At 42.8% G+C, this 27,033-nt stretch overlaps 1 protein-coding gene across 1 annotated transcript; it reads right to left on the bottom strand.

The window, feature by feature from the left end:
- Positions 1-282: 282 nt before the first annotated feature.
- LOC114458679 (voltage-dependent L-type calcium channel subunit alpha-1D-like) lies at positions 283-24,751 on the bottom strand. The gene is made up of 51 exons (XM_028441092.1): positions 24,611-24,751; positions 24,252-24,352; positions 23,810-23,915; positions 23,157-23,296; positions 22,401-22,555; positions 22,177-22,329; positions 21,330-21,526; positions 21,130-21,233; positions 20,532-20,683; positions 20,087-20,161; positions 19,917-19,998; positions 19,800-19,826; positions 19,545-19,705; positions 17,737-17,962; positions 17,376-17,583; positions 17,188-17,308; positions 16,995-17,070; positions 16,856-16,916; positions 16,733-16,793; positions 16,498-16,600; positions 15,729-15,858; positions 14,413-14,472; positions 14,226-14,332; positions 12,948-13,035; positions 12,747-12,854; positions 12,598-12,650; positions 12,375-12,521; positions 11,608-11,809; positions 10,420-10,578; positions 10,229-10,339; positions 10,068-10,151; positions 9,033-9,161; positions 8,887-8,952; positions 8,632-8,723; positions 7,895-8,054; positions 7,696-7,823; positions 7,436-7,532; positions 7,261-7,363; positions 6,340-6,441; positions 6,098-6,228; positions 3,721-3,841; positions 3,561-3,626; positions 3,234-3,447; positions 3,054-3,155; positions 2,782-2,888; positions 2,608-2,717; positions 2,001-2,014; positions 1,004-1,194; positions 815-877; positions 634-734; positions 283-552 (listed from the first exon to the last, which is right to left on the bottom strand). Exons 1-51 carry the CDS (start codon positions 24,689-24,691, stop codon positions 283-285), a joined length of 6,006 nt encoding a protein of 2,001 aa, XP_028296893.1. The 5' UTR covers positions 24,692-24,751.
- Between the last annotated feature and the right edge of the window lie 2,282 nt (positions 24,752-27,033).

Below are 27,033 nucleotides of genomic sequence, written 5' to 3'. Positions count from 1 at the left end.
TGTCCCGTCACCATTTGTGTTTTATTCTGAAATAATGGACCACTTCCTGTTCTCCATCACATAATGTGGCTCACATCATTGTCCAGGAGCTGCTTGCCTTCTGTAGCATGCTAAAACACCACCACGTGACTTCTTGATGTCACGGCAAAGGTCGCAGGTCATGTGGTCGGCGTGCTCATCCTGACTGGCTCCTCGTCGCCATAGAGACCGCTAGTAAACAATAAGATTGCGCCTGGTCATCATGTGACTATAATATCCAGTTAAAACGATGTTTTAATAATGTCAGAACGACGTGACACAGGTCATCTCATCGGCGAGCTCGTCCTCCTCACGGCTCGTCCGGATTGGCTCCTCGTCGCTATAGAGACCAGCGGGGTCAGCGGTGGTTGAGGAGCCGCTGAGGAGGGCGTGGCTAGCTGAGCCCAGCAGGTCACTGGCTGCTGACTCCATTTCATCCACCGTCATATGACACGCGTCTGCGATCTCACGCTTAGCAAACGCCACAAACTTTGGGTCACGAGCATAGAGACCCAACCCCTCAGAGATGAGGACCTGAAGGAGGACAGGGACAGAACAAAGATCAGGGTCAGAAAACAAGAATTCCACTCAGACCTGAACGTTGACGTTCCTCACCGCCTCCACTAGGCTGTCAGCTGACCCACGCTTCTCCGTCAACTGGGACCCAAGCTGGGACGGGACCCTCAGGGTGGTGTACGCACGGTAGGGGGGCGGGGCTAAAACATGGTCACATGATATGTCAAAAATGCATTCATTTAAAACAAAACAAAACCTGTTCAGTGTTGTGCGGTCTTACCTGGTGACCCAGCAGGGCCACCGCACCAGGCTGGTCTGGGAGCAGCACCTGTGACGCTGACTCCTGAACATGAAACAGGAAGTGAGTTGACAAGCTCCTCCCATGTGGCAAACCATGGAGACATTTACAGATGAAACATGTTTCAAGATTCTAAGGTTTTTAAAACTCAAAAGATGATATTTCTCTGACCTCTTCCGACTCCACCCCTCTTCCCTTCACCACTGTGCTCGTTGACTCCGCCCCCCCATGGAGGGCTGCCCTCCTCCTCCACTAGGATGAGAGGGGCGTAGAGCAGGCGGCCGCGGCGAGGACACGGGTTGGCCCAGGAGGCCGAGGACGGTGTGGAGGAGTGGGCTGATGAGTGATGGGAGTCGTAGCTGCTCATTGGTCGCTGTTGGAAGCGGGCGGGGTTAGTCAGCTGTAGTTTTTCTACCTGTGTGCACACATTGTGTGTGTGTATGTGTGTGTGTGTGTGTGTGTGCGCTAGAGCTGGGCGATATGGGCAAAACCTCATATCAATTATATTATTCTCAATTATATCATATTTTATATATTATATCTCAAAACGGCGATATATGATAAAAATCTTAATTTAAAAAAAATTACTCAATAAAGTCTGACCAGAGAGATAAATCCTTTTTCCTGATGAAAAATACCACAAAGACACATTTATTAACAAACAGCTTTGTCTTATTCTCCTCTAAGTGACAGAACGTGTGAGTGAGTTCTGCAGCGTGTTCAGATGAAGGTCTGAGTTGGAACACACTCTGATCATCTATTTAAATGTTCTGAGAAGTCTAGAAAGAAACTAGTCCTAAAACCAGTATTTAATACAAAATAAGCTATTAATATATATATATATACATTTATCGTTATAGGCAATATTGTAATTCTCTACTTTGCCAAAATAGAAAACTAAGGGGCAGATTCACTAAGATCTGAAATAAAGGGTGGTAAACAGGTGCAACCCTAATTCACTAACATTGCGTCACAAATATGTGCACGTATAGACATGGTTGAGACCGCCCTATTTATATAAACATTTTGCTCGTTCAATGTGGAGGGGTGAGTTCAATTGGAGGCAGATTGACTTCTCTGTCTGCACAAACATTTAATAATGTAGAAAACAAAACAAACACAAAATGTTCAAAAAAACAAATAATAACTTTAAAAACTAACCTAAAACCTATATTTTTCCCCCTTAATTTATTGTGGGTGTTCTGCTAGGTACTGTAACTTTGCTCTTAAAACAGGCAGATTTGGACAGAAATGTCCTATTGATCGGTTGATGCCATTGATCTGAGTTAATGCAGCAACACAGTCTGTCAATCAGTCGATCAGCACCATTTGAAGATGATCTACTGACCATCATCCAGCAGGTCTGACCTCCTGAGTAGTCACTCACACTCTTAAATTACACATTCCTACCGGATGCTCCTGCCATCAACGCAACACGAGAGTTTTACAGTCCAAACATGGAGAGAAATTATTTTCTCATACTAGAACGGTTAACTGTAACCTTTTTTTCCATCTCCGCTGTGTTTTGTATAAACATTTACTGCAGTGGATCTCTGCGTGTGTTTGTACCTGCTTGTCAGTCGTACTATTTTCCGGTGCTAAAATAATCACCGCAAACATTTCCAAACTTGATGAATTGCATTGCGCCCACTGCATTCATGTATTTGCATGTCCTAATGCCATTTTTTTTGCTCCCATTGTGAGATCCACCTACTTTACTTATTCATTAGAGGGAAACATGCTAAATGGTGTGTGCGTGCGTGTGTGTGTGTTACCTGTGTGCATGCTCTGCGGGGGGGTGATGTAGGGTGGTATGTTCCAGGCATGGGCAGGTCATCACTGTCCTGTCTCCTCAGACACTGGATGTTAAAGGATGGTTTTCGTCCTGAGAAACAAACACTGGACTCAGTCCAAACCCAGTCTGACACACGAGCTAGGCTTAGAATTACCAGTGGGCGTGGCAGGAAGCAGGCGGCGCCGAGTCGTCCTGCGGCCCTCTCCGTAGCCGTTACCATAGTTACTGTTGGTGTAGGGGTCGTGGACATCGTAGTGCTCTCTGTAGGACGACTCGTCTGGAAAATATCTGAAATATAAACAAGTGGAAATAGTTGGTCTGAGTCAGTTACTTCCTGTCTGTACCTTTCTGTACTTGTCTGTCTGTACCTGTCTGTCTGTCTTTTTTTACCTGTCTGTCTTTCTGTCTGTACCTGTCTGTCTGTACCTATCTGTAGACGTGATGCTGTCGTTGTCCTCCTCCATGTGTCCTGTTTCTCCGTACGTCTCCATGTCTCTGTTCCTATAGGATCGCTCCCTGGAGTCCCGCCTTCAAACAAACAAACACAACATGATTGGATGTAGCTGCTGTCAATAAAGATATCTTTATGTTTCAAACTAAACTCACCTGCTGTGCTTGTGGTAGGAAGGCCTCTTGTGGGCGAACTCTACCAGTCCGTTCCTCCCTGCTGATTGGTGGTGGTGGTGATGGCGGTTAAATGAAGACCTTGAGTCTCCATGACGAACGTTTTCCTCGTGTTCGTTACCGTTGGACATCAGCGTGAGAGATCCCACACGGTGGATCAGACCCCCGTTAGACACGCCTATGACCCCCCCTGGACCTGTGAGGTTAGTCACACTGAGATAAGTCGGTACCAACAACCCACCCTGGACCTGAGATGTTGGTTTAGACTGAGATGAGTCAGTACAAAAACAACACAATGTGTTTGTTTACCAGTAGGTGTCAGTAGAGAACCTCTCTTCTTCTTCTCTGGTCCAAACCCGTTCCCCCCCTGCCAACACACACAAACACACACACACATGCACGCACACACACACAGCTTTTAGGTTCTTGCTCTGTCATTAAACTCTGAGGAAGAGGAGCAGAAGCTTCATCACCTCGTCTTCCTCCACCCCGAGCTCCACCTCTTCCTCCTCCTCCTCCAGGTCTGCATTCAGAGCCAAACGCATCTCTGGACCCAGGTCCTGGAGAGTCTTCAGACCAGCCTTACACAGCTACACACACACACACACACACACACACACACACACACACACACACACACACACACACACACACACACACACCTATTAAATATCTACTTATCACATGCCTACTTACCACATATCTTCATATCACATACTGTACCAACTTTTCACATAACATAACTACCTATCACATACCTACTTATCACATACATTCTTATCACATGCCTACTTATCACATACCTACTTTTCACATACCTACCTATCACATACCTACTTATGACATGCCTACTTGTCACATGTCTACTTATCAGATACCTACCTATCACAAACCTACTTATCACATGCCTACTTGTCACATACACATGTGTAACCAACATACCTTCAGACCTGCCTACTAATCTCTTACCTACATACTTATTGGATGCATATACACTTCCTACAGATCTCAACCAACTTATCACATTATCATGCGTACTTTACACATCATGCCTACATATGTATTTATTGTCTACATACAAACCCAGTGATCATATTCCTATGTATGTAACCTACAGTACATACTCATCATCTGCTGATAGCCTACACACATACCTATCACCTACTGACATATATGTCCTATATATACATACAGTGGGGCAAAAATGTATTTTAGTCAGCCACCAATTGTGCAAGTTCTAAAAGAAAAGAGAGGCCTGTAATTTTCATCATAGGTAAACCTCAGATATGAGAGACAAAATAAGAAAAAAAAAAAAAAACAGAAAATCACATTGTAGGATTTTTAATGAATTTATTGGTAAATTCCACGGTAAAATAAATATTCGGTCACCTACAAACAAGAAAGATTTCTGGTTCTCACAGACCTGTAACTTCTTCTTTAAGAGGCTCCTCCTCCACTCGTTTCCTGTATTAATGGAACCTGTTTGAACTGGTTATCAGTATCAAACACACCTGTCCACAACCTCAAACAGTCACACTCCAAACTCCACTATGGCCAAGACCAAAGAGCTGTCAAAGGACACCAGAAACTAAATAGTAGACCTGCACCAGGCTGGGAAGACTGAATCTACAATAGGTAAACAGCTTGGTGTGAAGAAATCAACTGTGGGAGCAATTATTAGAAAATGGAAAACATACAAGACCCCTGATAATCTCCCTCCATCTGGGGCTCCACGCAAGATCTCACCCTGTGGGGTCAAAATGATCACAAGGTGAGCAAAAATCCCAGAACCACACGGGGGGACCTAGTGAATGACCTGCAGAGAGCTGGGACCAAAGTAACAAAGGCTACCATCAGTAACACACTACACCACCAGGGACTCAAATCCTGTAGTACCAGACGTGTCCTCCTGCTTAAGCCACTACATGTCCAGGCCCGTCTGAAGTTTGATAGAGAACATTTAGATGATCTAGAAGAGGATTGGGTGAAGGCCATATGGTCAGATGAAACCAAAATAGAAGTTTTTGGTAAAAACTCAACTCATTGTGTTTGGAGGAGATAAAACACCATACCTACTGTAAAGCATGGGGGTGGTAACATCATGCTTTGGGGGCTGTTTCTCTGCAAAGAGACCAGGACGACTGATTCGTGTAAAGGAAAGAATGAATGGGACCATGTATCGTGAGATTTTGAGAGAAAACCTCCTTCCATCAGCAAGGGCATTGAAGATGAAACGTAGCTGGTATTTCAGCACCACAATGATCCCAAACACATCGCACGGGCAACAAAGGAGTGGCTTCATAAGAAGCATTTCAAGGTCCTGGAGTGGCTTAGCCAGTCTCCAGATCTCAACCCCATAGAAAATCTTTGGAGGGAGTTGAAAGTCCGTGTTGCCCAGCGACAGCCCCAAAACATCACTGCTCTAGAGGAGATCTGTATGGAGGAATGGACCAACATACCAGCAACAGTGTGTGAAAACCTTGTGAAGACTTACAGAAAATGTTTGACCTCTTATTTCCCACCATAGTTTGCAAATAAATTCATTAAAAATCCTACAATGTGATTTTCTGGATTTTTGTTTCTCATTTTGTCTCATAGTTGAGGTTTATCTATGATGAAAATTACAGGCCTCGCTCATCTTTTTAAGAGTGAGAACTTACACAATTGGTGGCTGACTAAATACTTTTTGCCCCACTGTACATACTTATCAACCTACTACTTATTAATTGTTCATCTACCTACGGATTACTTACCTACTTATCCCCTGTCCTGATAAAGCTTGCTGTTTAACAAAGGTTTGCTCTGAATACCATATTATCAGTAATCACTGTGTGTTGCTAAGCGACCTGTACGGCAGACGAGTTGGTTTCGTCCGACTCTCCCTGCAGGCCTCTTTTCTCCTTCCTCTTCCTGAACTTCCTGAAGTAATCCTGGATCAGGAACGTTGCATAGAACTTTCCCACAGTCACTTCCTCCTCTGAGGACAGACATGTACATTTGATAAGCAGGTACACACAGTACAAATAGTAGACACAGTACACAAAGTAAACACAAACATGTTCGTCTCCTGGCTCCGTACACACTCTACCTTTGTGAGGAGGAATTACTTCGTCCAACAGTTTGGGTTTCATCCGTTTCCAGATCTTCTTGATGATCCCCCTCAGCTCCTCGTTCTCCTGCTCAGGGTTTCCTAGCAACAGGATCAGGTAAAGAGGCGGGGTTAGCTGACACTCCTCCCCTCAGGTGGTCAGCTGATTTATATCACTGCAGCGCCCTCTGATGACGTGTTTATCACTGAGCTCCCACTGAGTATTTAGGGCTTAATGGACTTCAGTGTGGGATTTGAACCTTAAGGGGCGCCGATTGTAACGTTGCACATGCTAAAATAAACAACAACATTTAAATCTAAATCTAAATGCTAAATGTTAAATATAAGTGTTAAATGATAAATCTAAATGTGGAGCACAGTCACCCTTTCTGAATAGACCGTAAAAAGCGCTCGTTCGCGTCAATGGAGCTTTTATTTTGGTAACTCCGGTGAATTTGCATATTAGCTAAATATTTCGTTTCATCCGTGACATTTAACATTTCAATTTAACGTTTAAAGTTTAACATTTAGATTTAAATTTTACATTTAACATTTAGATTTAACATTTAACACTTAGATTTAACATTAAACATTTAGATTTAGATTTAACATTTAAATTTAACATCACATTATATTTTTACAAGAAAAGTCTCACAAGTTTCACAAACATTGCTGTAAATCTGGTCAAAAGTAATAAAATTCACAAAAGTTTTTTAAATGTTTGTTGCTAAATGTTGTGAAAGGTTTCTGTTTATTTTAGCATGAGCAACTTTACAATCAACGCCTCACATATTATTGGTGAAAAACATTGAGATTGTGCACCTAAATAAAACATTCATTCTTAAATGTTAAGCTTTAAAAACAGGGAACAAAAGGTGATCAATCTGTGGTCCGTGGCCTTGTTTCTAATGATTTTCGTACCTTCAGTCTTGATCTTGAGCGCGGTGCGTACCAAGGCGAACAGCGTAGCGTTGAAGGTCACCATGCCGTCGGCGTTCAGAGGCATGTTCATGGCCACTAGGCGCTGAGGAGGGAAAACCATGTCAGGCCGTGCTCTTACTTTGAAAAGTCAGCGCTCTGCTGCCCTCTGCATTACCTTGCAGGCGACTCTGTGAGGGCAGAGCTTCCCAAAGCCCAGAGGAGGCTGAATCCTCCTCAACAGAGCCACCACGTCCAGGTGTTTGATACGACCTCTGACATAAAACAGAATAACATATTAAATATGATAAGATAGGATAAAATAAGTCAGGATTATATTAGATATGTCAAGATGAGCGCAGAGAAATCCATATATGACGAGAACAAATAAAGTAGGATAAGTCAGGTTAAGATAAGTCAGGATCAGAAGTTTCTTACTTGGCCTCTGGATCGTACTCAGACCAAATCCTCTTAAACTCATCCAGGTGATGGGGGCCCAGGATCGACCAATCACGCGTCAGGTAGTCAAAGTTGTCCATGATGACGGCGACAAACAGGTTGATGATCTGAGGCAGAGGAAATATGAAAGTGTTAATGTGACAGAGGTCAAAGGTCAGAGGTCATCACACAGACTCACCAGGAAGGCACAAAGCATAAAGAAACTGATGAAGTAGACGATGGCAAAGTTACTTCCACAGCTGAACTCTTCTCCAGGCTCATAATCTGACTCTGGGTCACAGCGTTTACCTGGAAGACTGGCTAACATGATCTCCTGCCACGCCTCACCTGTAGCACACCTGGAGATAACCACAGATAGCGTTAGTCAGAGTTAGTCAGAGTCTTAGTCAGATAGAGTTAGTCAGAGAGTTTCATTTCATTTTATTGAGAGCCCCAATAGCTCCTGACTTATTGCAGGAGCTATTCTGCCTGGGATCTCCTCCAATTTTATTACAGATATTTACAATATTACATAAAAAGCAACATAGTCAGAGAGTTAGTCAGAGTTAGTTAAAGTTAGTCAGGGACTTAGTCAGCTAGAGTTAGTCAGAGTTAGTTAAAGTTAGTCAGCTAGAGTTAGTCAGAGTTAGTTAAAGTTAGTCAGAAACTTAGTCAGCTAGAGTTAGTCAGAGTTAGTTAAAGTCAGTCAGGGACTTAGTCAGCTAGAGTTAGTCAGAGTTAGTTAAAGTTAGTCAGGGACTTAGTCAGCTAGAGTTAGTCAGAGTTAGTTAAAGTTAGTCAGCTAGAGTTAGTCAGAGTTAGTTAAAGTTAGTCAGGGACTTAGTCAGCTAGAGTTAGTCAGAGTTAGTTAAAGTTAGTCAGGGACTTAGTCAGCTAGAGTTAGTCAGTCAGTTAGTTAGAGGTCTAAAGTATCACCTGAAGAGCAGCAGCACTGCCTGAGGAAATGTCTGGAAGTTGTTGTTCCTGTTGATCTGAGTGTAGTCCTGCATCGCTATTTTCCCAAACGTCTGCAGAGAGAAGAACAGAGCAGAAAAAGTCTAGCTCTGGGCTAACTTAATCCTAAAGTAAGATCCTAATGATTATCTCAGATGTTTTTCCTTCAGCGCCGCTACATGCTAAGCTAACCAACACCAATGCACTAACAATGTGAGTGTATCTTAAGTGAAGGACCTGCATTCCAATGACGGCATAGATGAAGAAGATCATAGCAATGAGCAGAGCCACGTACGGCAACGCCTGAGGAGAAGAAGAGCATGGTTCACTCCATCACTACATACATCTATAGTAACGGATCCTTTAAACCCCGCCCCTCTGACCTGAAGGGATTTGATGAAGGTCCACAATAAGGTTCGAATCCCTTCCCCTTTACTCAGCAGCTTGACCAATCGCATCACTCGAAACAGGCGGAAGAAAGTGATGGACACTCTGGAGCTGTCCTCTCCACTCTGGAAGACCAACACACTTATCAATAATAATCAATAATCAAACTCATATCAATAATAACAACAACATACTGGTTAATCGTTTATTGATTATTGACAACAATGATTATTATTGAAACCAAAAAACATTAACAATGATAGACTTAAACAACAATGACAACAAAACGCGACAACAATCACCATTAACCACAATGAGGACAAAACAATATCAACAATGACTGGAATATTAGCTTTTTCTGAAGAAAATATAAGTGAGGAGGCAGTGCATAAGCTTAGCATTAGCATTACCTAGCATAGGCATTAGCTAGCATTAGCATTAACAATAGCATTAGTATAAGTTAGAATTAGCAATAACATAGCATTAACATTAATTTAAGTTAGCATTTTCATTAGCATACATTAGCATTATCATTTACGAGCATTATCATTAGCTTAACATTAGCATAGCATTAGCATTAACCTAGCAATAGCATAAACCTAGAATTAGAACTAACCTAGCATTAGCATTAACCTAGCAAAAGCATTAAGCTAGCATTAGCACTAACCTAGCATTAGCACTAACTTAACATTAGCCAAGCAATAACATTACCTAGCATAAGCTAAGCATTAACCTAGCAATAGCTTAACATTAGCAATAAGGTTGAAAACTGAACATGTTAAAGGTTGAATGGTTCGTAGGTGAATAGATTTGAAGGTGAAAAGTGGAGCAGCTCCTCTAGTTTAACTAGCTCTACACTCTGAGCTGAAAAGTCAATGCCGTTTCACAAAAAAATAAAAAATTAAAAGTTACAAATTATAAAAGTATAAGCATAAATGCCATACTCACTAATTATTGGAGACAATGATTATTAGGACAATAATATGAATATGAATATTGAACATAGATCTGTTTTAGGGACGTGAACTCACGCTGAACTCAGTGACCACGATGTCCACAACACTGCCCACTACAATCAGAGCGTCAAAGGAGTTCCAGGCGTCAACAAAGTAATGCTGAAGAAAGACAAAGATGAAAATATGAAAGATAAGATTAAAAAACACCAAACGTGGGGAACGCTGAGTTTGCTCACCCTGAGGCGCAGAGCCAGCAGTTTGAGGAGCATCTCAGCAGTGAACAAACCAGTGAAAACCATGTTGAGGATGTCCATGATGTGACTGAAGGTCTTGGACTGTTCATAGTGCTGCAGAGGTTTAAACACACACAGTGAGGCTTCACACACACACACACACACACACACACACAGAGTCTGTCTCCACCCACCTGCACTGCCAGGGTGACCGTATTCAACAGGATCAGGACAAACATCACGTACTCGAAGCAGGTGGAGTTGATAATGGACCAGAACTTGAACTGAATGGGATTCTTGGGGATGTAAAGCTTCAGAGGTGAAGCTTTGAGTGCGTACTCCACACACTGACGCTGTAATACACACACACACACACAGACACACACACACACACACACACACACTGTTTACACCATTTACTAGACAATGTTTTACTGCTGGTATCGGAAACAAACTAAATCTACTGTAATTTGTGTGTATATGTAATATATAACACAAATTTAACTTTATTTCAACACATCTTTATTTTAATACAAAACAAAAGCAGTACTGAACAACAAAAACAGACAAGTCAAGTTTGAAATGGTATCTTTCTCCCATAATAATGCAAATAAAAATGTGCAATAGTTGGCCGAGCCAATGAGAGCCGAACAGGAAAAAAACGTCATAACACCAGCGCAAAGCAGTATCAAAACAAACATGGCGGCCGACAAGACCTTTACAGCTGCACTCTGCTCTATTTTAAAAGACCTGGATAAATTGTTGAATCCACAACAAGAAGAGGCTTTAAAACTGTAAGTCTGTACCGCACTGTTTTAGTCTATTGGCTCCGTTTAGGGAAAAATAACTACGCTTGTTGCACTATTGTCAGATCTGCTCATCATTTGATTGGTTACTCTGCATGTGTTAGTCCCGCCCCGCTCAACCACCAGAACTCAAATGCCTGGTCAGCACTTCCAGACTAATCGCCTGTATGAATAATACAAGGAGATTAGGATGGACTCCAGGCTACAACTCTCGCGTCTTCTGATTGGATTTTTGTCACAATCTATTTTTGTCCTTTATAAGTTGACGATAATGTCTATTAATTTAGTCATAGTTTTAGTCTCAATCAATGACTCAGGTTTGCAGGTCTTTTCCGTTAACTTTAAGGGTTTCTTCAGCTTAACGTTGGTTTTTACTTTGGTTTGTATTTACTTGTTCACCAGTGGAGTTGTGGTAAACGTGGGTTCCTTCAGACGTGGTGCTTCGTAGAATGAAACTCTCTGCCTGTCGGAGAATTTTTTTCTTTTTTTTAACCGTAAGCTGGTTCTAACCATCTTTTACTTCACTGAGTGTCTGACACTTTCTTGCTGTATTTCATTAAAAAAAAGTTTTGGTACCTGGTTCTTGTCCAGCTCACAGTTCTTGTACTCCTGCTCTCCCTGCTCTCTGAAGGTGATGATGACGAAGCCGACAAAGATGTTCATCATGAAGAAGGCGATGATGATGATGTAGACAATGAAGAAGATGGAGATTTCCACTCTGTAGTTGTAGATCGGACCAGAGTTCTCTCCGTTAGCATCGATAGCTTTGTACAGCAGACTGTAGGAGGGGATAAAAATGAGTGAGTGGTAGCATTAAGGCAGCTAACAATGTAGCTAACGCACTGCAGCTACCAACTTAGCTAACACTGCAGCTAACAACTCAGCTAACAATACAGCTAACACTAAAGCTAACAACTCAGCTAACATTTAAGCTAACAACAGAGCTAACATTGTAGCTAACAACTCAGCTAACACTGTAGCTAAGCTGAGTTGTGAACTTACCTTTTCACACAAGCTTTAACTTATGATTGTTATTTATTTTCTGTATTTACCTTAATTGTTGTTGTTTCCTTTATTTAATTTCAGTGTAATTGTATTAACAACTGTAAAGTTTCTGGGTTTTTGAAAAGCGCTTATAAATGAAATGGAATATTATTATTAATTGTGAGTGGATTTTCAGTTATTAATGAGCTAATTATGAAATAATTCCAGGTTTACAGTCAGTTAATCTGAAGTATATTTATCGTAATTAGGCTTTGATGCAGAGCTGTTTGAGTTATTTGTGAGTGAATTGTCATCAACAGATCAAAGGAGTTAATGGTGTTGATCAAAGTCAGACTCACGCTGGCCATCCTTCAAAGGTAGAGACGGTGAACAGGGCCATCATCCCCATCAGAACGTTATCAAAGTTAAAGTCACTGTTCAACCAGATCCTCTCTCTGACCATCGGGTGACTCACGTCTCCATCTTTGTACACGACGAAGGTTCCCCTAAAACACACACACACACACACACACATTAGCATCTGTACTCAGACGCACAACCGTGTGTGTGTGTGTGTCCTACTTGCACTCCTCTGGTGTGTGTTTTGCTTCATCAGTGCAGCGATAAAACTTTCCCTGAAACACAAAACACAGGAAACCTGACGACTGTCCAGAGAGAGTGTGTGTGTGTGTGTGTGTGTGTATGTGTGTGTGTGTGTGTGTGTGTAACACCTTAAACAGCTGAACTCCGATGCAGGCGAACATGAACTGCAGCAGCGTGGTAACAATCATGATGTTTCCAATGGTCCTGATGGCCACAAACACACACTGCACCACGTGCTGTAACACACAAACGCACACACACACACACACACACAGGTCTGAGTGTAACAATGCTCTCTCACCAACATCTATCTGTTCTGCTGTGTTTACCTTCAGTCCTTTAGCTCTGTTGATGGCTCTCAGTGGACGGAGGACTCGGAGAACACGGAGGATCTTCACCACAGAGATGGCACTGGAGCTACACACACACACAGGGGAATCAAACTCAGCACGTGCTTCAAGTCCACAAAGCTGTGAGTCGTTGGTTCTTAACCCATGTACTTCCAACACTGGAGGTCACCAGGAGTCAATGAAAGGTCTACAGAGACCTACAGAAACGTAGATCTAACAGCAACATTAAATTAGAGGACACTGCAGCGTCACATCCTGTAGCTTTAGATAAGATACGGGGCTACTGGCTCATTCCATGTCATTTCAACACATTTTCAGGACGCATTTTCGTCTAAAAAAATTCAGACATTTTCACTAATTCCATCCATCCATCCATTTTCATACCCGCTTATTCCCGTTTAACAGGGTCGCGGGGGTCTGCCGGTGCCAATCTCCGGCTCTCATAGGGCGCTGGGCGGGGGTACACCCTGGACAGGGCGCCAGTCCATCACAGGGCAACACAGACACAGACAACCATTCACTCTCTCATTCACTCCTATGGGCAATTTAGAGACTCCAATCAACCTTACGGTCATGTTTTTGGATTGTGGGAGGAAGCCGGAGTACCCGGAGGAAACCCACGCAGCATGGGGAGAACATGCAAACTCCACACAGAAAGGACCCAAGTGTCCACCCCAGGGCTTGAACCCTGGACCTTCTTGCTGTGAGGAGGACGTGCTAACCACTAAGCCACCGTGCGCCTATTTTCACTAATTGTTTCTTAATAATTCAATAGGCGCACTGTCTTTTTTTTGTTTGAATGGATGAATACTTTCTGAGATATGGACAGTAAACAATAAATGATTATTAGACACAGAGTCAAGCTACAATGGCCTCATGCAAAGGATTTTAAATATTCACAAATAGTAAAATAACCCATAGTCGCATAAAGAAAAATTGTTTTATATCCCAAAAAAGAGTAACCTTTATACTATTCTAAAACAATGTTTGACAGAAGTTCCACAGTGTGGATTGATAATTTCAAATTGGTTTTAAAATGACCAAATTACTCCAAAATTACGGATGCACACACTCGGGGTTTGCGCAAGCCGTTGACAAAGTTTCAGGTTGATCAGACACTGCATCGGGGAGATATTTGCTCCACGGATACACACACAGACCTTTCTTGCATTATAGATAGATGACCCTACTGTAATTAACAACATTTGTGGGCGGAGCTAGTCAGCTGATGGGCAGCAGTGAGAATCAAACACTCACTGCAGGAAGAAGGAAACCAGTGAGACGCTGACGACCAGTAGATCCAGCAGGTTGAACCAGTTCCTGCAGAAGGATCCTTGATGGAGGAATGCTCCGTGCACAGTCATCTACACACAGGAAGTCATGCTTTTATTTATAACGCACCTCTATTGTGAAAGCAGACCTAACGAGTAGTGCTCATGTTTACCTTCAACAGGATTTCCACAGTGAAGATGGAGGTGAAGGCGTAGTCTGCGTAACCCAAGATCTGCAGACACACACACACACACACACACACTGTAACCTACTGTACACTACATGCTAAGCGAACTAAACATGTAGGACTGGTGGCTACATGCTAAGCTAATCAAACTTGTGGGAATGGCTGCTACGTGCCAAGCTAACCAAATATGTGAGACTGGTCTGTATGGAGATCCTTCCCAGTGCACATTTAAACTCAAATATTCATTTTCTAGTTTCCTTCTCCCTCACCTTAAAGATACACAAGAAGCCCTGAAAGATATTTATTTATTTATTTATTTATTTATTTATTTATTTATTTATTTATTTATTTATTTATTTATTTATTTATGTATTTATTTATTTATTTATTTATTCAGTTTATTTCTAACATGGTTACATTCACTTTTTTTTTTTTCGTCCATGCCAAAAAAGGAGACGAGAGAAGCAGTTTGCTTATCTAAGTCCCGTCCCCTGTTTTGAACACAGAAAATTTACATCAAAGCTTGTTTCTCTGGTCAAACATTCTTAGGTTGTTCTGAACACAATTTCATTTTTTTTTTCCTCAACTGTAGTCAGGATGAGACAAGACCATATTTTTACAATTTGTTTTGAAAATTTTAGTTAGAAAAATGGGCGGACTTCATCACCTGATGGTGTGTAAATGCTCAGCTGCTGTTACTGAGTGTCTTTACAGAAACAGCTGCTCCGTGTGTGTGTGTGTGTGTGTGTGTGTGTGTGTAACCTGGTTAGTCACTGACCCACTTCTGCTGGCGTTTAATCTGTAGGAGCTCCGCCCCCTCACTTAACAGCAAAAATGTAAATAAAAGCCTCTTTCTTATAAACAGTGGATTAAACCTAACTGATGATCATTGGTTGAATATTTTTATTTCACACACACACGACTACTATGACGTTTTATCATATTTTAAGTTATTTATAATCCAAACTATGTTAATGCAAGTTTTCTTTTGTGTCATTTTGGATCTTGTATTTTCCTTTCTGATTTGTGTAGTTTAGATAACTTTTTTGTGTTTTGTTGTAATTTTGTGTTGTGTCACAAGCAATTTTTAGATGTTGGAATATTTTTGAATTTTAACACAACTTCAAAAATAAATTGGATTCTCTCCACAATTCTGAAAAAAGGAAGAGGGTCAGAAAATAGAATTCTGGTATAATTTTTAAAAATACCAGAATTGATGAATTAATGGAAAAACATTTTCACTATGATTCCATCCTATTGTTTAGTTTTAAAACGTGGTTCCACTTCTGTGTGAGACTTACATTGTTCCTGAAGGAATGCGCTCTGATTGGATCCTCGGCAGCCAATGAGCAGCTGCTGAGGATGATGAAGACGAGGATGAGGTTGGTGAAGATGTGATGATGGATCAGAGTGTGGCAGCAGACACGGATCCTGTAGACGCACAACTGACATCAGAAGAACAACAACAACACACACATAGTAACACACAAAGTAACAGACAGTGTGTAACACACACAGTAACATAACATACACACTAACACACAGTAACAAACAGTGTAACACACTCATAGTAACACACACTAACACACACACAGTAACGTGACACACACACACAGTAACGTAGCACACACACAGTAACGTAACACACACACACAGTAACACAAACACACAGTAACACAAACACACACACACACAGTAATACAAACACACACACACACACAGTAATGTAACACACACACACAGTAACACAAACACACACACACACACAGTAACGTAACACACGCACACAGAGTAACGTAACACACACAACCAGTAACGTAACACACACACAGTAACACAAACACACAGTAACACAAACACACAGTAACGTAACACACACACAGTAACACAAACACACACACACAGTAACACAAACACACAGTAACGTAACACACACACAGTAACACAAACACACACACACAGTAACACAAACACACAGTAACGTAACACACACACAGTAACACAAACACACACACACACAGTAACGTAACACACACACAGTAACACACACACACAGTAACACACACTCACGGGTTGGTTTTGCTGAGGCAGAAAAAAGCACTTCCTTCAGGAATGGGAAGAACTTTCTCTTTGGGCGGAGCCAAGTCAGCCATTTTCAGCTGTACACTTCCCTCTGAAACATCATCATCAGTAACACACACTCATCATGTAATAACAACCCTGCGAGTGGTTCAGTGTGACTCTGTAACCACTGAGGAACTTTCACTCCTTTTGATAGTTTGTGATAAAGATGAAGATGTCTGACCGTCCTCTCCCTCAGGAAGCTCCTCCTCCTCCTCGTACTCCGTGTCCTCGTCCACGTCCACCTGCAGCAGAACAACACTCAGGGGTCAGAGGTCAGAGATCAGGGGTCAGAGATCAGGCTCACCTTCACTGTGCCTTCTTCAGGCTCCTCCTCCTCCTCTGGCTCCGCCCCCTCCTTCTTTTTGCTGCAGGAAACAATGTTAGCAAACATCTTCATCATCATCATCATCATCATCATCATCATCACTGTGAGAGGCTCTCACTCCTTGTTCTTATCGTCTCCATCTCCTCCTGCCAGGTTGTCCACGGCGATGGCCAAGAACACGTTCAGCAGGATGTCTGAGCTGTGTTCAGAACCACAACACGACACGACACGACACGACACGACACGACACGACACGACACGACACGACACGACACAACACAACACCACAGAGGAGTGTTAAAGGAGGATACAGTTTCCACAGATGAAGAGGATGACGAAGTAGATGCAGACGATCATTCCAGGGAACACGGGGCCACCGTACGCCATGATGCCATCGTACATCACCACGTTCCAGTCCTCACCGGTCAAGATCTTAACGTCACATGTTACACATTAAAGAAGGGACAGTTTGTCACAGAGCGCCAACACACACACACACCTGGAAGCAGGTGAGCAGTGCTTGAGGGAAGGCGTCGAACGTGCTGCGTTTGGTCTGCGTTTCGTCGAAGTTGAACTTCCCTCCAAACAGCTGCATGCCCAGCAGAGCGAAGATGATTAGGAAGAGGAAGAGCAGCAGCAGCAGAGATGCGATGGACTTCATGGAGTTCAGTAGAGATGCCACCAGGTTGGACAGAGCCGTCCAATGACTGCACAGACACAGGATAGACCAATCAGCATCCTGTGTGTGTGCTGAGCGAGGGGCGTGATCAGATGTTACAGTTAGACTGGTGTTATCTAGTGACTCTCAGGTATTAATATACACTAAGTTGATCAAAGAGTGTGTACGACCTTGTCCTCACCGTGTGACCTTGAAGATGCGCAGCAGGCGCACGCAGCGCAGCACAGAGATGCCCAGAGGAGGCATGATATCCATCTCCACCAGGATGGTCTCCACGATGCCTCCACACACCACGAAGCAGTCGAAGCGGTTAAAAAACGCCACGAAGTAATGAGCCAGACCCAGACTGTACATCTTTAACAACATCTCCACCGTGAACAGGGACAGCAGCACTTTGTTAGCTATGTCTGCAACACAACAGCAACACAACAATAACACAACTGTTGCACAACAATAACAACACAACTGGGGTATATTCCAGAAAGGAGGTTCAACAAACTCCGAGTCTATCCATAAACTCTGGGTCAACATACCCCGCGATGGGAAACTCTGGGTCTCTGATTCTGTCTGTGGAGGCGGGGCAGCATCGCTGGGAGGGCTGATCAATTCTTCTACAGCCGCACACAGCACTTTTCAAAGACAGCTCCACTTGTACTTACAGTTTAAATGTTCAATTTATGGAGTTTTCAAAGGATGAGTTCACTCAAAATGTAATTATAATTTAAAAGATGTATTCAAGGAGTATTCGACTTTTATTTGGTCCCAGTAAGTTGGAAAGTGTTTAGCCCTCCGGCTACAGTGGCTATAAAGACAGCGACGGCCGCTTGACGTTGCGTCATTTATAATGATTTTTATTGTAATGTAGTCATCAGAGTCGTCTGGACGTCCAAAAAAGACATCATAAAAAATACCTTTTCTACAAAAGCCGTAATGTGCCTGTGTTTTCACCGTGTCAGGATGGTGGTCTAAGGCGCCTGACTCCAGGATTCTTCCTTCGGCTGCCGTGGGTTTGAATCCCACTTTTTACATATCTATTTTTCATTTTAACATATTTAACATGGCAAATTCCACCTTTTAAATAAACATTTTAGGGTATTTCCTGGGTTAGGGTTAGGGCTAAAATAGAAGGGATAGCGGGTTAGCTAAAAATGAATATGAGCTGACGGAACTTTAAGTCACGTAATGCACCTATCACGTGACCTAAACTGGCCAATGAGGGCCGCTGCGTATGCATAGACTGGCAGTCTATTGATACGTTTCCGTATCAATAGCCATGGCCTAAGAAATATGACTAAGCTTGGATTCAAACCCCCAACCCTACGCTCCCTAACGCACCTCCTTACCCACTGTGTGACAGGTTTGTAACCAGGGAACTTTACTACAGATGTCAGTAGATGTTTTAATGCAGATCAACCTCTCAGTGTCTTTCCCTAATGCTCTGCATCCGCAATGTTAGAAAGAAAACTACTGTTTGCAAAAAAACACAAGCAGCACATTTGATGTGAGCACGTGTGTGGTGTGTGATGTTACTAATGTGTGTCAGAGAAGAGTGTCAATGTACACTAAAGTGTTCCTTGAGAAGCGGTGTTCAGGTGGGCGGAGCCAGGTAGAAACCCAGGGTTTCTTAGACAAAACCTGCCAGTGAGCAGGTTTAGTTCACGGAGAATGTTACCATGGCAACAGACTCAGAGAAGAGCATACATCGCCTTCAGGAATGGGATGCTCAGAGTTTCCCTCATTTCAGCCAGAACATACTCAAAGTTTGAACATAACCCGCTTTATGGAATACCCCTGTTACACAACAACAACCACAACACACGCATTACACAACAACAACCACAACACACGCATTACACAACAACAACCACAACGCAACCACAACAATTACATGTCAACTCAATGACAACTCAGTGACAACACAATACCAAGTACACACACTGTCTGTGATTGGCTGTGTGTGGCGACCAATCAGAGCAGGTAGTCTGTTACCTTGCACCTGTGTGAGCCAGTCAGGTTGGTCGTAGTGCTCTGAGGCGCTGAGGGACGTGTTGAGGAAGACAAGCAGCAGAACCAGCCAATAGAACGTCACCGATTTAACGGCCGTTCGACAATTTCGGCGACAGACGCGATTCCAGCGACGCAACATCCGACTGTGTAGTCACATGATCACTACATGATCACTACATGGTCTAATCACCAGAGTCACCACAACACCCTGATCACCTGATCAGGTCAGAAACTCACCAGCAGCCGACCTTCATCAGACGAGCACTGGAACACACACACAGACAGTCAGTTAGACACACACACACACACACACACACACACACACACACACACACACACACACACAGTCAGTACCAGCAGGCCTGGCAGCAGTCCGTGTGTTCCTCGTCAATGTTCTCCGTGTTCTCTGAGGCTGTTTCACTAGCAGGTAGACTAGCTGAGGAACAGACAGAGTTACAGACACTGTCAGTTTCCTTGTATTATTAATCATCATTAATGCATAATGAGGAGGGGGCGGAGCTTACTGTGAGTCTCGTTGGAGTGACTGAACCATCCAAACTTTCCTCTTTTCTTGTCTGACAGGTCGCCCAGAGACGGACCTGAAACAGAACCATCATCAGACGCTCTGAGATCTGGTCTAGTTCTGCTCTGTCTGGTTATACTGGGTCTGGTTCTGTTGGTTCTGGTTCTGTTGAGTCTGGTTCAGTTGAGTCTGGTTCTGTTGAGTCTGGTTCTACTGGGACTGGTTCTACTGGGTCTGGTTCTGTTGGTTCTGGTTCTGTTGAGCGTGGTTCTGTTGGGTCTGGTTCTACTGGGTCTGGTTCTACTGGGTCTGGTTCTGTTGAGTCTGGTTCTGTTGAGTCTGGTTCTACTGGGTCTGGATCTACTGGGTCTGGTTCTGTTGGTTCTGGTTCTGTTGAGTCTGGTTCTGTTGGGTCTGGTTCTGTTGAGTCTGGTCTTGTGTCTTACGTGAGTTCCCGTCCTCGTCCAGCTCGTCCATGTCCTCAGCCTGTGTGATCCAGTCCATGTACCCACACAGGTCCTCCTCCATCTGCTGCTTCTCACGTAGCTTCTGGAAGTCTCCCCTGGCTTTAGCCTTCTCCCTCTCCTTACTGAACTCTCTGTGGGATACAGGGCACACAGAACGCCCAACGTTAGGACACGGGCAACGGATGGTCCTCAGACAACGTCTGTGCAGCCCCAAAGTAAACATAGAAAACCACTACAAAAATACACAAAATGACTACAAAAATATAGAAAAAAATACAAAAAATTACTTCAAAACGCAGTGAATGACAGTAGAAATTACAAAACGACACAAAAAACACAACACAAGAACACAAAAATAACAACAAATTGACAGAAACTGTTTGCAAAATAAATGATAATGCTACGTATATTCTATATATTCTGCTAACATGATTGTTGATCTTGTGACCCTCAGATGTTTGTTGTCTCGCACCCTGTGATCAAATAGTTGCCCTTTTCTGATGAATATTTCTGGTTATTATTCCTGGTTATAGAGGAACCAGTGGATGGTTAGATGTTAGGTGTAGCACAGACGGACCCGCTCAGGACTCCCAGGACCAGGTTGAGGACAAAGAAAGATCCAAAGATGACCAGACTGACGAAGTAAACCCAGGGCAGCTCAAAGCCGATGGCGTCGTTCATCTGCACACACAGCAGAGTACAGTGTTTGTGTGTGTGTGTGTGTGTGTGTGTGTGTGTATGTATGTGTGTATGCGTGCAGGCGTGTGTGTGTCTCACCCAGTACAACACGTCAGTCCAGCCCTCCATGGTGATGCACTGGAACACCGTCAACATGGCAAAGAAGAAGTTGTCAAAGTTGGTGATTCCTCCGTTTGGTCCGTCCCACCTCCCTCGACACTCGGTGCCGTTAATGGAACACTGACGACCGTGACCTGCGAATGCACACGGAACAGGATCGTCCTCCACGTAGTTATCTGTGAAAAACACAATGTGAATCAGGATCAAAATCAGAATCAGAATCATAAACACATTCAGACCCATGAGCAGCAGCATGTTACTGTGGGATCACTAGAACCTTAATGTTCTGTTTCTTTCCCTGTTTAAATACTTACTGCTGTTAAACCTCAAGAAGTCATACAAACATGATCAATAGGGCTAATGGATTAAACCACTGTTAATAATTGTATATTTTTCAAGAGCTGGGACTTTAACACGTAATTGTGATTAATTATACCCATAATACTGATGCACAGACCACAACACAAGAAACAGGAGAACCAGAATAGAAGTTGTAAGACAATTATAGACAAAGTCTATAATTGATTAGATTAATTTATTTATTCTAGCATCACCACTAGCTTCTATGGTTCATCTGATTTACAGAAGCCGGAGGTTACGCTGATCACATCGTGACTAATGTGTTGTGTCATATTTTCTCCACTTGTAATTACTCACTGGTTTAAACATCATGGAAATGTGTGAGAAGCTTTACAGCTGTGTCGTTACATAGTGTGAGATTCTGAGCAACTTATGACATGTTGGACTTTGCTACTTCATAGAAACTAAGATCTGAAACCATCTCCTCAGTATGACCTTCTCCTGAAGACCTGAGCATTGTTCCTACCTGTCCCCACATAGTAGCAGGTCCGGTGCATGCGTCCGATGAAGAGCTCCAGGCCGATGATGGCGTAGATGATGATGACAAAGAGCACGAGCAAAGCGATGTGGAGCAGAGGAACCATGGCTTTCATGATGGAGTTCAGCACGATCTGTAAACCTGAGACAAATATGAGCAGGTCAACACTGGGCAGGAAGCCCCGCCCCTTTCCTTCAGACCTACTGACGTACTGGGGACCCCTGAGACCAGTCGTAGGGGCCGAAGGACCCTGAAGGCTCTCAGAGCTTTAACGTCCAGACCTCCAGGCTTCCCTGGGACGTGGTGAGTGCTGGCCTGTTCTCCACTGGACTTATGGGTCATGGTTTCCAAGACGACACTGAACAACCTGCAGAGAGGAGGAGCAGCTGATCATCACATGTCCACTGGGAGGTGCACTGCTTTGGTAACACACACAAGACTAAACCAACCTCAGCCCCAAAAGTAAATAAACAAAAACACACAAAACAGTAACAGAGCTGGGACTTTAACACATCCATTGTGAACATTTTTAAATCACAGTTAAAGGCTCTTTTTTTCTCCACTGCGTATGACTGAAAGGGAGATTTTTGGTCATGTTGTTCTTGATGTAATGTGTTTGTTGTGTTTTAAAGGTTTTTACTGATGATTTTAAATGTTTCTGCTGCTGATTTTACTGTTGAATGTTTTCTGTTGCACTTGTTGATCATGTAAAGCACATTAGGTTGCCTGGTGTATGAAATGCGCTACACAAATAAATTTGCCTGGCCTTGCCTTGCCTAACAGAAACAAAAACATCACATAAAAAAACAACAGAAACACAAAAAAATGACACAAAACAACCACAGAAACACAAACAATTACACAATGAACAACAACAACAGAAAGACATGAAACAACACTGCTTGTGTTACCGTTGTGTTCTCACACTGAGGGGGACTTTCAAGACCAAAGTGTGATGTTTTTTTTACCCAACGATGACGATGACGAAGTCCAACAGGTTCCATCCGTTGCGGATGTAGGAGCTGGGATGCATCACCAGGCCGTACGCTAAGATCTTTAGGAAGGTTTCTATGGTGAAGATAATGAGGAAGACGTACTCCACTTGTTCCTGAAACACAGGAAGTGTTTGAACACATGAGCAGATTAAAACAATAATACTGATTATGGGTTCATTCAATAGAACTTATCATCATCATCAGGGTCATGATTGATCAATAATAATGAATTCATTAATGTTAATTAATCTGTCGAAAGTGATCAGTTGTTTTGGGTCTGAATGTGTGGATGTGTGAGGGTTTGATGGGTGCGTGTGTGTGTGTTTGTGGGTCAGTGTGAGCATTATGTGGGAAACACAAAGTGACAGCATGAGCACACAGACACACACTGGAGGAATGAGACGCAGCAGAGCAGAAAGTACTGTTTCACTCAGTACTCAGTACTTACTACTACTTCAAACGGTACTTTACTCTAAACCTCTGAGGTGATTTGAATGATTCTTTCCTTTGTTTGTTTTGTGTTTCTTCATATGTTTTATTTGTGAGACTGCATCAAAACGACATTAGCACAACATGAACACCACAGACACACAGTAAAGTATGTGTAGCATGTTGCATGTTCTCACCAGGTCGTGGTTGGTGGAGTTGGAGTCGTCTTCAGGGAAAGGTTTAGAAACTCCCAGAGCTACACAGTTGGCAAAAATAGCCAAAAGGATGAAAATGTCAAAAGGTCTGAGAGGGCAGGTCAAAGGTCACATCCAATCAGTGGAAGGGGGCGGGGCAATGATAACTAGTCAGCATGCTAACTATTCCCTAAGTAGCTAAACTCACTAACGAAAGCTTTTTACTGAATAGAATTATAAATATGAACTTGATCATTACCTAACGAAACAAACCTGCTAATGACTCACTTACCATTACCTTAACTACTTACCTAACACATTAGATAAAATGTTTATCTTGCTGGTAACTAGTTAGCTTACCAATGGGTGAGTTAACTAACCCTGTTAGCTAGCTAACTAACCTATGGGGTGAGTTATCTAACCTGTCTAACCAGGTAAAGGATACTTCCACTCCACAATGTGCAGCGCTGCACGTCTGATCGGGTTGTTCAGTTTCAGACAGTACAAGGCTCGAGGAGCTCGCTGCACCTGATTGGTCCCCTGCACCTGTGGAGGAAATGACATCATTTGTCTCGAGTTATTACTCAAAAGTTTTCTCAACCGGTTTAACCGCGGTATGTGTCATCGCTTTATTAGTGTGTCACCTGTGTATTAGCATGTTAGCATGTTGTCTCACCTGTGTATTAGCATGTTGTCTCACCTGTGTATTAGCATGTTGTCTCACCTGTGTATTAGCATGTTATCTCACCTTTTTCTTAACATGTTATTTCACCTGTGTATCAGCATGTTAGCATGTTATCTCACCTGTTTCTTAGCGTGTTGTCCTCTCTTCCTCTGCGTGCCGGTGGAGCTGGTGGTTGAGTGAAGCGTGTCCGTTCGGGTCATCCTGACGCCGGATTCGTCCCCACCGTCCAGCTCTTCGTCCCACTCCCCCTCTCTCTCCCCCACTCCCCCGTCGCCCTCCTCCTCGGCCCCACCCTCCTCACCTCCATCCACTCCGTCACCAGCTTTGGTGTAGCCGTTATGACCCATTCCTGCTCAAACACATGGAAAACAAACAAATCAGCAAAACATGCTAACTTTCTAATACACAGGTGAGACAACACACTAACATGCTAACACACAGGTGAGACAACAGGCTAATACACAGGTGAGACAACACGCTAACATGCTAATACACAGGTGAGACAACATGCTAACACACAGGTGAGACAACAGGCTAATACACAGGTGAGACAACACGCTAACATGCTAATACACAGGTGAGACAACATGCTAATACACAGGTGAGACAACATGCTAACACACAGGTGAGACAACATGCTAATACACAGGTGAGACAACAGGCTAATACACAGGTGAGACAACATGCTAACATGCTAATACACAGGTGAGACAACATGCTAACATGCTAATACACAGGTGAGACAACATGCTAACATGCTAATACACAGGTGAGACAACATGCTGATACACAGGTGAGACAACATGCTAATACACAGGTGAGACAACATGCTAACGTGCTAATACACAGGTGAAACGACACATTATGATCACTTTAGATGTAAAATGTTTCAGTTTAAAGCTCATATTTTTTGTTTTTCTTTCTACGTTGTTGGTGTCACTAGCACTAGAGGGCAGTGAAAATCAGCTTTAATGAGTGCAGTCGGCCGTCAGGGGCAGAAATATCAGTTTTTTATTGCTTTTCAGTGAAAAACATTAAAGATAATTATTCACAAATTGATTATTAATTGATGTTTGACTTACTTTCTTAAATTTGAGCTTCAAAGAGTTCGAGAGAATTGTGATAAAAAGGAAAAAGGAGGGAACAGAAATACTGTAGTGAACAGCTGTGACCTAGATCTGACTCTGTGTGTGTGTGTGTGTGTGTGTGCGTGTGTGTGTGTGTGTGTGTGTTGAGAGGGAGAGTGTGTGATGTGGTCCGTGATATATGCGTTGGTACCTGAGGTCTGAACCCCCCCCCCCCCCACACACACACACACACACACACACACACACAGATAAATCCAGATTACAGGATTGATTTTTTTCAGCAACCTTGATTTGGACATTTCATAGATTTCCTACATTTCCCACAATGCCTTGCTGTTGTATTGCTGATCACATGGACATAAATTACAAATACATATTTACCAACATGCAAGAATTACAGTGTGTTACTAAATAAAAATAATAATAAAACAAAATATAATAGATACAGACACTTGTTTTTTATTTGCTAACAGGCTGAAAGATGCTTATTAAATATCACAAAATGATTCTTTAATGTATTGGATATGATGTCATTAGCCTTTACACACATTTGGATGTAGCGTGACTTTAGGAAGTGATGAGAATGTTCTGAGTCAATTTATATGTGGAAGACACGATCGAGAAAGAAGCAGCACAAAGGGTGTGTGTGTGTGTGTGTGTGTGTGTGTGTGTGTGTGTTCTTGACCCGCGGGGTGCCGAGAAGCGTCTAATTATCCTGAATTATCCCGAGTCAGCGCTCACATCACCCACACAGCAGCAGTGTGTGTGTGTGTGTCCTGGTTGTGTCTGATGGGTCGTTCTCAGAGTTAGATTCTTATTTTGGAAACAGTTTTGTGTGGTGAAGCTCATCCTCAGGGTGGACTGATGATGGTCTTTTTCTCCTCTGAAAGTTCTTCAGTATCTCAGCTGTTCTTCTGGGCTGAGGCTTCACATGTTCTCCCAGTTTTCCCAGTTTGGAGGTCACTGCCCTTGAGGTCTCCTCCTCCCACAGGGACCACGTAGGCTTTGACCTTCCACATCTTTTTTTTATTGGAGTTTATTGGCTGTTTGCACTCATTGGTAGGTGCATTACCACCATCCACTGGATATAAAAATTGACCAGGAATCTATGGACCTTCAATATTTGTATTTTCTCTAACCTAAACGTCAGTGCTTCACAGAATCTATTTGACTATTACGACCGACCGGATTGTTCTAACCACTCACAAATCCTTGATATAATACTGTCCAACCTCTTCCTGATCCAGATCTGTGATCCTCAGGAATATTTCAGACGACTTCACAATTATCTCTATCTTCTCACTTTTCTTAACAGCTTGAGCTGAGCATTTTATAAGTCTACTATAAAGCGTACAAAGCTTTTCTTATCCTCATCCTTCATCTACAGCTTTATTTATCTTTTTTGATAACAAAAATCAGGCTACATTTAGTAAAACTGTCCTCCCATGTCATCT

Source organism: Gouania willdenowi, unplaced genomic scaffold (genome assembly GCF_900634775.1).
Source record: "Gouania willdenowi unplaced genomic scaffold, fGouWil2.1 scaffold_15_arrow_ctg1, whole genome shotgun sequence".
In the NCBI taxonomy this organism is placed as follows: Eukaryota; Metazoa; Chordata; class Actinopteri; order Blenniiformes; family Gobiesocidae; genus Gouania; species Gouania willdenowi.
The sequence above is the reverse complement of the archived record's forward strand: the minus strand, read 5'-3'. Positions and strand labels throughout refer to the sequence as shown.